Below are 12,543 nucleotides of genomic sequence, written 5' to 3' on the forward strand. Positions count from 1 at the left end.
GATAAGCAATTATTAAATATAATATTATATGTGTATCATTTATTTACTAATGAGATACATTTTGCGCCCAATAGTTAAATAATGTAATTTATAATTACTAATTATTATTTACTAACTCAATGATTGACATCACACATTCATTTTCTACACAATGATGGGGTGTTTAAGATAAAGGCAATTTTATACTTTTACAGTATTTTACAAACGCACGATGGTCAGTTGATGCTCAAATATTAAAATATAGTACATCAAATATCAATCATCTTCTCAAACTCGGCTTAATTTAAATTTTTAACATACTTCGATACGATTTTTTTTTTTTGAAATATTTGTGTAAAACGTGTTGATCTCTATTTTTCACATAATTATTATAGTTTAATAATTTTGTAAAATCATTTAGACGTTTTAGATTAAAAAAAAATAACGAACATAATACTTCTCACAAACAATATTTACATATTATATACAAGCTTGATGAATCATTTAAAAACTTTATTTACCATATTAGATAGTTAATATACAATTTTATATTTACAATTTATAGGTACTCCGTATTTCCCTTTTCGTTGAACACACTGCTTATTATTAATAGTATAAATTGTAGTCGTGTGCTCTAGGGTAAAACGATTATTGAGATTTAGTCTCATCCGACTTACTGCTCAATATATACCCATCAGTCGATGGCTATTCGCTTGGCAACAGGTCGTGGAACGAGTCGGGTGGCCGGTAACTGACGGTGTACACGGCGCGTTGCGGCCGTTTACCAGCTCTTCCGGCCGGCAGTACGGGGCCCCCTGAAGATGAGCCGGCTACAGTCGATGGGTATGTATTGAACAGTAAGTCTGACGAGACTAAATCCCAATAATCGTTTTACCCTAGAGCACACGACTACAATTTATACCCTTATAATAACAAGCGGTGTGTTACTATATTAATAATTATAATAGTTAAATAATTTTGTAAATTTTCGTCGAACACACCGCTTATTATTAAGGGTATAAATTGTAGTCGTGTGCTCTGGGGTAAAACGGTTGTTGGGATTTAGTCTCGTCCGACTTACTGTTCAATACATACCCATCGGCCGGCGGCTGTTCGCTTGGCAACAGATCGCGGAACGAGCCGGGTGGCCGGTAACTGACGGTGTACACGGTGCGGCCGTTTACCGGCTCTTCCGACCGGCAGTACGGGGCCATCGGGTGTGGCCGGCTTATCTTCGGGGGGGTCCATTGCTGATAGCTCGAACTGGTCTCCGTATCTTTGGCCATCAGCAAGTTTGGGCCCTGTGACCACGAAGCGGTGGACGGCCGCGCCAGTGGCCGTCGTCCGTCCGAACTGCACGTGACCTTGAACGCGTCGGCCGTGGTGGTCTTGCTGGTCATGGGACACGCACCGCTGCCGCAGTTGGTGCCTATGCTTTCCGCCGGTCCGGTGGCCCGCTGGATTTGACCCTCCGGCAGGCACTTGGTCACGAAGTCGTGTCGCTGCGACGTTATGTTCTGCATGGGCTCCTGAGTGCCGCCCACGAGCTCGTGATCGACCGGCACCGTGGGCTTTGCCCGGTCGGCGTTCGGCCATTCGCGGAAACTGGCCCGGTGCACGGTCATCCGACCGAACTGTTCGCAACCGTCTGCAGGTGTGGGCCAGGGGCTCTTTGACGGCGTCTCCGTGGGCCTGCCGCATTCGTTGAACTGCAGTTCGGGCTGCTTGTACGATTGCCTGCAAAGTAGGTATATTATAATAATGATTTATACGCGTTAATCGTATATAACAGGGGTGACCAGCGATAAGAGACTCGCGAGCCACCAAATATATTAATAAATACGGAAGAGCCAAAATGTAAAAAAAAAAAAATTCAGTTATTATAATAATTAAATATTAATAATATGTATTAAATGCTTAAAAATGTTATCTTATAAATCTTTTTGGCTAAAAGTTAAATTAAATTGGTATTGATATAATAGTAATAGGACAATAATTGATTATGGAATATACTTCGTAATAAATGTTGACATATTATTTTCGCTCTGCAGAGAATCATTTTTCGTATATAAAATCATTAATCATTGAAATAGCGTAAAACTCAATGACGTACAACATAGAAGGAGAAGGACAGTGGCGTAGCTAGACAATTTTTCGTGGGTAGACCCAATATTTTGATGGAATAAGGATTATCAAATAAAAAACATGATATAAAACATTCATTTTTGAAGAAAAGTGGGTAGGCCCGGGCCTTCCAGGCCTACCTGCTGGCTACGCCACTGGAGAAGGAGTCCGTCTTAAACTATTGAATAGTTTCTAGAAATGCTAGAAGCTAATTAAATAATATTATAATAATAATAATAATAATAATAATATAATATTATTAATATTATTATTAATAATATTATAATAATGATAATAATTGTTTTATTACTTATAAATGTATTATATTTTAAAATAAAATAAATAATTTATATCAAATCATGCCTGTATGTAGATCTTCCCCAACCTTCCACTACCGTACCAGGGCATATTTTCGTAAGAGGCCGATAAATTTGGCGTCTCCTCGGCTGCTGGTAAATTTGCATTTTTTTATTTTCTTGAGTAACAATGGTTCCAATTAAAATACGAATAAAAAATGTTAAGACTCGATAAGAAAAATATATTTGTGAATCTATTTGCGACAAAAATGTAAATAAATAAACTATAATATAAAATATTAGTACTTTATTTACTTCAGTTTGCTAGGCAACAATGAAACTGGACTACATATACTTTATACATACTAACGTACTGTTATATATACCGGCTACTATTGTTTAGTCTTATATATTATATACTACCACTAACGTTTATTATACGATATGCGTATAGGTGACGAGTTGCGATAAGGAACAAGACAGTGTTCACGACTGTTCACATGTCTTGTCAGCGAATCAGTCTAACAACGGACTCCTATACAGCTTAAATAGTTCAGAGTAGTAACTAAATATATTAACAAGGCGTAGTTCATAAAAGTAATATTGTAATAATTTAATATTTAGTAATCAGTGTGAATTAATATCAAACAGTTATTTTAATTTCATTTTAATAATTAGTTTAATCCTTTCCAATATATAATGTATACATTGATAATTAAGTAGAGGAAAACGATAAAAAAAATTCAACAGACGAGCTCCAATAATAACTGAGCTCATAAATAAACAATAAACATTGTAATGTTGATACACACATAAAAAAAATTATAAATATTTGTATTTTTATTAATTACAAGACCAACAATTGGGTTCCAATTTCCAATTTTTCACAATAACTACTTTTGCTGCTATCATGTAAATTAAACATTCGAGTATCTACGTAGTATAGGTATTTATTTATATTTTAGAAAACCAATAATTATTTGAATTATTTAAAAAAATATTAACTATAAATTAATAATTATAATATTACACAAAGAATACCCTCGTCACATATAGTTTAATTCGTTTAAATGTAATAGTAGCGAAATCAATAAAATCCTTAGCCGTCGGCAAATCATAATGTTTATAATAATATGTATATAGGCATAATAATTACCTGCTGTCTCATACTATATGTAAACCCAAATTGTAAAGGATTTAACTATCATCATAATAAATACCTGTTGTTTTAAATGGGTTCGCGGTCAAGGCCGGGTCGTTGCTTAATATTTTATACCTACGTAATAATCGACAAGATACAAATAAGTGAAAATTTATTTAATTGTTTTTTATATATATATACATATAATCGTAAATCACTTATTTCCCGTCTTATTTATTATGTATAGAAATTACTAATGTATATAGTAAAAAATAACGAATATTCAATTTTGATAAATTATTACAATAACTTTGTTAGGTACCTTATTATACCAACCTGTAACCTATACGAAATTTGATTAAAGTTAACTGTACCTATACATAAAGACATGCAGTGTTGCAGTTGTATATACCTAGTCAAATCGAAAATTTAAACACGACACATCAATAATTTAAGGTTAGTGATGATGTGTCTGTATTTTATACAATACTCCAACAAAAATAATACTGCGATGTGCAACATAATTACCCGATGATTTTATTTTAATAAGCACCATGCTCATATTATATTTTTATAAGCCAATAATTTATATAACCTATGAATAAAATTGCGAATATTCGATTAATTGAATTTAATCAAATTTGAATAGAAAATTAATAAAATTATTTGCTATCCGATAGTCGCGGTGTGTAAATAACAAAACATTATGTAGATTTAAAACGTTTGTGTGGCGGACAATATACATAATCACCGTATATTGAAGTAACAGTATATTTTTTTTTTCAGAAAAATATACGATTCATATACAAAAAATTCGTATTCAATAACTGTAAGTGTGTTGTATAAATATAATATATAACAAACGACTAAACGAATAAACATTTAGCACCGAAATATATGGTCTTCGAGTGGCTGTCGTATACATTTTATATAACGTGCGAATAGAGTTTTTATAACGGTGCATATTACATATCATACTGTATAACCAGTATTTTTAATGAATTTAAATTGTAAAGCATTATTGACGTCGATTTGTCATTGGGAATCTTATGGTTATATTATTATACAGACATATATTTTCAGAAAATATAGTTTCGTGTTATACATATAAATTCGCTACCTGCTATCTAAACTCGTTTTCCGATCTGTCCACACATTTAAATATACTATCTGCAGTCTATCTATATTATATACAATTTTTGCTGGTAATGGAATATGGAAAGAAAATAACGTAATAAAAAAAATCTTTCCGACAGTTGTTTTGGAATAGTTTCAATTATTTATTGCTTTATTAGTTCAACATTTTATATTTTTATTACGTCATTGGATTTTTCAATTTAACTAATTAAAATTAATAGGTATTAAATGCAATTATTATAAAATGTATTAAATTTATATCCATTATAACAAGTCAAGTAAAGATGACATATCAAGTTAAAATATTCAAACTTATCCAAACCTGAAAAATATATGCGTTAACCTGATAATGGTTATTTATAGAAAATTTAAATAAAATATTTGATTATTAATGTTCGAGTAATGATCAATCTTTATTTTTAATGATTATTTAGGTACAATTTGTACTTGCACACTGTACTTACAAAAAACTAAGTACAATAATTCATATTTTTAACATAGGTATTATAGTAATTTACAATAGGTACTTTGAAATACATGAATATGAAGCCTTATTGGTGAGTCCTAACAGTCCTAAATTGTTAAAAAAGATCTCTGGACCAGTCAATTTACAATCGGCAGTTATGTTCGGCAATCATATTTAATTTAAAGTCAGAATTCAGTGATATATTTGTGATATACCAAAAGGATGAGGCTTTGTGAATACTCATAAGTCACAGGCACAGTAAACTATTATAAGATATAAAGTTTGATTAACATTTTAAACTTAAATACATAATAAATAATCATATATTCATTTTTAAATAGGTATACAAATATCGTAATGATTAAAAAAAAAAATTTTAATTAGTAACTCATATAATTTTTATTTTCTTATAGCTTAAATCAGTAAAAATCAATATGCATGTATAAATCTTAAACTTATTTAAATTATAAATTTATAAATGTTTAATAGGCATACATTTTATATTACCTATATATTTATAATACTAAATATTATGTTTGATATGTGCACGTACCCTTATCGCAACGTTTATCAAAACGGATAAACACTATTGTGAATGAATGTTGTGAGTATATTTTGATAACCTGTTTCCTAAAATTATAAATATACGTCCGATAATCTTATAAATCAAAACAAGAAAATATATAACTCGTTATCGTAAAGCTTAGACGCTTTTTCAAATTTAAATATCGTGATACAACTACTGAAATTGCAGTCATCGCCCCTAATTTCATAAGAGATTGTATATTTAGAATATTAGAAATTATAAATGATACCGACGATACCGTAAATAAACCACGAAATAGCAGTGTGACGCCTTCTCGGAGTTAGTAAATCTTTCATTATTATTTTCTTCCATTGCTACATGTTTACACGCAATTGGAATAATATTTGGCCTACCAAACTAGCGGCCGGCGGCATTTCTTATGATTACAACATACGAATAAACTGTGGAATTTTAAAAACAAAAAATTTAATCATAGATATATAATAAATTAAATGTGTACACCTACATATTTTTATGCTTGTTATCTGTAGAACTTTTGTAATTTATTATCAAACAATTAACCGTAATAATATTTTGTAAACTTCCGACAGTCCAATTTAACAGCTTGGTTGTTTTTGCATCCAATATGACGTGTTACATGTATTATAAGTAAGTAATATTATATTACTTCTATTATCATTGTGAAATACCAGTGTCCAATGGTACATTATATTAAATAAGTTACATTCTAAATTTACCTAAATGATAGTTTAGAGTACCTAGGTAGGTACGTTTAATTTTGTGGGATTGAATATTTTAACTTAACAATACCTATATTATATATTTATAAAAATAAATTAATATAATAATGATATATAAATATATTGTTCATATTGCTTCCGTATTCAAAATTATGTTATAATTCCTACAACTTATTATGTGTGAATATTAACATGTTAATTAAAATTATATAATCTAATTAAATAAAAAGATATTTTAACTATAGTTGTATACAACGTTCAAAACTATAGTAAATTAAACTATTTTTTCTGTTTAGAGTGTTTAGAGTTTTTAAAATGTACAGTGTACACAAATGATTTTTAATTTTCTAACACTATTATTTTATTATAATAAAATCTATAGAATTCCAAATTTTGTAACTTTTTATCTATAGTTATTCATACATCATAATAAACAATAAAAAACATGAATACAAATTATTCTCGTAATGTCTATGTTGGATTACAGTATCACAGAGAAAAATAAAGGTAGGTAATTCTAATAATAATAATAATAATAATTTAATTTTTTTAATTTTAGTTTATCACTGTTATTATCATAAAAATATGTTTAATAAATTTAAAAACGTACTTATTGAAGTACACGATACACATGTATAATAATTTTTCATATTTAAATATTTCAATTTCAAATAAATCTTAAAAAATAATAATGTTGACTTTTCAACTCATGGGAAAATGTCCGATGTATATCTGTTGTGTATTCAAATGGGGTTTGGCTTTTATAATTGTTTAACATAGCTTAACATGGCGATACTATCGTTTTTATATTCTCTCAGTAAATTTTCTTCGTTGTATGCATATTGCAATTTAGTGCATCAAAGAAACGGCTGCATTTATAATTATATTCCATTCACTATAGCTATCATTTATTTATTCACTATCAACTATCTAATGATCTAAATATGAGTGCATAATATTATAATGTACCTATTGTATGTATATATTATATTTACCTACTATAATGCAGATGCGGTATGCACAAACCGTATAAAATTCGGCCTCAACCGAATCAAACGTTTTACTAGCGATTGTCATGACGAGTTTTGAAATATTTCATTAAGGAATCTTATAGTTTAACGTAATAAAAAATATTTATTTAATTATTTAAACATTTTCCCGTGAGTAAGCCTCGGTTATATCATAAAGATTTTTTTATCAAGTATTATTATAGCACAATATAAATGTATAAATGAATTGAAATCATACCAAAATTTGAATAATAGAGAATATTTTATGACACGCATTTTACGTAATAAACAAAGTTTTAACGTACATATTATCTAGTATATATGAGTGCCTAATCGATTCCGTTTGAAAAGTAATAATTCTAGTAGTTAAGAACTTCGCATAAAAAATGTTTTTTTTTGGGATTATCCTATTGAAAGAAGTAAATGTCAAAATAATGGTAGTAATGGTACACAGACGGCGATGCTTACCGATGTGGCTATATTTAGATACTGTCTAGATATTATATTATTATTAATTCGATCAAACTAGTTTTCGGAATTGCAGCAATGACGTAATAAACAATAAATTACTTTATAAGCCTTTGTGCGGCGGAAATAATGTAATACGATTAATGTATGACGATGAGTAATTTTTTTTCTCTCTGTGGCCCCGACTCGTCCGAACTATGCGCTTATACCTATATATATTTTTATAGCTGCGAATGTGGTCAGCAAACGATCCGACAGAATAGTGGTATAGTGCGCAGGTATACACGGTGATTTATAAAAGAAAAAAACCACAGGCGTATAGGTAGGTTAGGCATAGCGCATAGGTACTCCAGACGCGCGAGTCTAAAAATAACAATACTCGTGTGTAATAATATATTCATAAAAATGTATGAAAACGTCTGAGAAAAATTATCAAGAAATCATACACCTAAACGTATCATGTGTGTCAGTATGTGTGTGTGTGTGTGATAAACGCGTAAACCGCGGACGGAGTAAACGACTGCAGCGTACACGTAGGCGAGTATAGGTAGGTAATATATAATAACACGACGACGATTTGTAGTAATATGCGTATTATTCGTGTGTAAGTATATAAATTATAATAATATGAAATATACAATAGACCTACCCCGGCGAAACGATTTTACGCGTACTCGATCAAAGTAACATAATATGTCTGAACCGCGGGAACCTGGAAAATACCGTTTTTTTGCTGCTGCAGGTGAACGTCGCTGTGTATATTTATAACAGTGTTTTTTTACACGTATCATAAACCACTCATTATTTTAAAAAGTACAAATATATTTATTTTTTATATAATTATAACTAATATTTACGAGTATATTGCTTACTATTTTTATCGTTATATATATTTTTAAATTGTAATTTTTTTAACGTTAACATTGGTACATTTAAATTTCATATTCTACAGCAGTTTATTATTTGATACGTAAAAATAAAAATTAAAAGCAAAAAATATTTATTTTTTAAAGATTTTTATTTTGTTATTTATTTTTCCAATTACTAGATAATCCCAGAAATATTTTTAAAAACAACCAATTTAATAGTTCGTTATAAAAGAATCTTCTGGTACAATGACTGTAATTTTTTATTTGTTAATTTGGTTACTTACAGAGTTCACTATATTAAAGGCATTTGCTCTATTTTGATATGAATTATAGCTAAATCGGCTATACATTTGTTTCATTCCATATGACCATTTGTATACCAAGATAATTAATGTACAAAATTGTATTTCTCTTATAAGAGAAATTAAAAAGAGTTACAAATTTATTGTTTTTTTTCTGATTCTTTTACTTCTAAATAATTAGTTTAGGTATTTTTTTCTTTATCAATATTTTTTTATTATGATTGCATCAGTAAATTTTTTATTAATTCAAAATTAATTTTGTTTTTTAAATTTTATTAGGTCTATATGTACGTACTTGGAATATTCAAAATGTTACTATTTATTTTATGTTATGTACCATATAAAAATCGAATTCATTTTATAATGAAATGATTAATTTACCAATGTTGAATTACATTTCGTAATCTTAAAATTATTAATTTTAACGATGTTTATTATTTTGCGTCAACCATTCCGTTGCATATTTTTCGTTTTCATATAATTTTAGATTATTTGTTGGAAAAAACACCAAAGTTGAAATTTCTTGTTGCACATAGTCAGATACGGCGTGCAGAAGCAACTCGGGGAATATATTTTCATTCGCGAAGTCGCGATTATTTATAAACGAGTATATTTATTTTAGTGTACATATCATACACTTATAAGTACGTAAAATTGTTAGCGATTCTCCAAATTCTATATAATAATAACAATAGTATTATTATAGTTATATTTTTGATTATCAGCCTCCATATAACTAAATACAATATGTATATATATAGCAAAACCTTAAATCAATATAAATGACGTTATTATTTTCTACTCGTATGAGCTTATGTACCAATGAAATACGTATAAATTACTTCCGCGTTCTACTTCAGTAGAAGATTCAGTGTTAAGTGCGCACATAAGTTCGACACGTTTCAGTGATCGGCTGTGTATACCTACATATAATAGGCAAGGCTGTAGATTGAACGAGATTGTCCGCGCATCGGCGTACTGCGTGGCATTTGCAGAATGATGTGATTGACCGTAAAAGCCTTTCGCGAACGGCGCGCGTGTTGCACATGCCGGGGAGCCGGTTATATCGTGATATTATTTTATATCCGACTCGTCAATCGTCGTTCACAATAATATATAGAATCCGCGTCTACATAAACGTGACGTATTTAGCACACGACGATCGTACGCGTTTGCCGGTACAACGCAACATAACAATATACATCGATAAGTACACACGAAAATCGGCGATATACGCGTGTAGTACACAACCTATATAGGTATTATATTATGTATGTATATGCGCGTGCGACGCCGTTTTGGAGGGCGACACACTCGCGGGACGACGACGCGGCGACGGACACGCCGGCCGGGTCGTACGCGCGTATTATATTTTATATGTTATTATTATTATTTATTATTATCGGATTTAATGACCGGCGCGCGACAGAAATACTAACGTCCCGGACGCAAAATATGACACTAATAACGGCGCTGCGAATTTCTGCAACGCAAATATAATACATTCGAATTATAGATATATAATAATAATACTATTATTTTGCCGGGATATTCACCGCGATCTCACAAACGATCTACGCATTTATTCGAATATTCTGATCTGTGGACATATTTCCAAGTAGGTATACTTTAGGATCGTATTTTATTAGTCTTTTTTTGTACCTTATAAGATTTGTAAATTGTATTGAGCAGATAATTTTTGTACTTACTCAATTAAATCGAAATTGAACCTCGTAATCTCCGAGTTATTAAATTGTATGTATTAAGATCTAATGATAATAGTCCACGATCCATGATCATAGGTTTAAAATACAATAATGTAATGATTTTAAAATTATATATAGTAACTATAATACTATTATTTTAATATTTTATAATTTGTAAAAACTAAAAAGTATACAGGATTACATAATAATTGATCAATTTGATAGTTCGTTTAAATTTAATAGACCAATCATTGCGGCGACTAAATTATGTTTAAGAGACTATTATAGCTCACTATATTGATTAATTAAATGTTTAGCGATTGTTCATGCGACCGGCATAAGTATTACACACGAATAGTGAATATAATATAGTATTTATATTTATTTATTTTTTTATATATATTTTTTATTTTTTTGATATATATGTACATGTTCATCTAGTATATTCAAGATTCTCCTTAAATATAAAAACAATTCAATATTTGAAGACATTATGGCCTTAAACTACACTTAAAAGTTCTTAAAATCAAAATTTGAAAGTATTTCATATAAATATGAACAAAAACCATATTTACTCGATTTTAAGTTTTAAATAATAACACTGTAATTAAATTGATTTAAACTATTTAAGAATAAAAACTTTCAAAAACAATTTGTATATTCAAAATAAAAATTTTGAGTCCCATGTTGTAGTCCCGAGTTGGTTTGATGGGTATTATACATGTTATTAATGTAGGTATATTATTTTATTTTAAATAAAAGACTAGATAAATTATAATTTATTGTTTGCGTTGCAAACAATATATAACCTAGCTCCTAGCTTTTAAACTATTTACAATTCCGAATTTTGAAATAATGTTTTTTTTATATATATATAATAAATATATGTATAAAATACGTTTAAAATTACAAGTGTTTCAGTGTTTGTGTTTATATATTTTAAATGCAACAGGAGCGATAGAAAAACAAATACAAAGTTGAGTAATAGTTATACTGTGTACAGCTAGTTATAATATGATAAATTGATCGATATAATTAGCATTATTTTCCGAATAATTATAATTTATATTATAACATATTAATATGTCATGAACTTTTTACGTTTCATATAATTTCGAATCAGAATAAATAGTTTTCATTTTGAGTTTTTCATTTTTAGAGGTTTTTAAGGTTTTAAGACATTTTACACTAAAATACGGATATTGATTTAAATGTTATGTTAAGGATTTTACTTGAATAAGTAACTTTATGACCTAATCGAATATTATATTATTTGTTTATCGAAGAATAATCGTACGACTTAAAAAATCGAGATCTCGAATGGCGATGGCCGACGTCAAATTAAATTTTATGAGATCACGTTAAGTCCACGTAAAAGACATTAAATCGTGCAACCCTGTAAATTATTTAAAAAATTTAGTTATAAAATATTTTTTAATAGAAAACTTGTTGAAAATAAAGTAAGAGTAGCATTGTACAGATGTATATTATTTTGAAGTTTAGAGCATAAAATCATTATTTTTTACATGCATTAAATAATTATTAATTCCCGGCCATATTTATAATGTTATTTAAATTATATTATAAAAAAAAAATAATAACATCTGCAAAAGCGGCCACAAGAGACGCTTGTTATCGGAACATGCGATCTCCACGTCGTTTTTGTAATATACAGGTACCTACTCGCCGTCTACATATGATACATAAAATACGCGCTAAAATGCCGCTGTCCCGGTCAGTGCGGTCACGTAATTAGTA

General features: G+C 29.2%; 1 protein-coding gene across 1 annotated transcript; it reads right to left on the reverse strand.

Annotated features, from left to right (window-relative positions):
- Positions 1-475: 475 nt before the first annotated feature.
- On the reverse strand, positions 476-2,719 carry LOC114127955 (uncharacterized). Its single transcript, XM_027992337.2, has 2 exons — positions 2,467-2,719; positions 476-1,716 (listed from the first exon to the last, which is right to left on the reverse strand). The coding sequence occupies exons 1-2, from the start codon at positions 2,565-2,567 to the stop codon at positions 990-992; spliced, it is 828 nt and encodes a 275-aa protein (XP_027848138.2). The 5' UTR covers positions 2,568-2,719; the 3' UTR covers positions 476-989.
- Positions 2,720-12,543: the final 9,824 nt, after the last annotated feature.

This window comes from Aphis gossypii, chromosome 1, assembly GCF_020184175.1.
Source record: "Aphis gossypii isolate Hap1 chromosome 1, ASM2018417v2, whole genome shotgun sequence".
Classification (NCBI taxonomy): domain Eukaryota; kingdom Metazoa; phylum Arthropoda; class Insecta; order Hemiptera; family Aphididae; genus Aphis; species Aphis gossypii.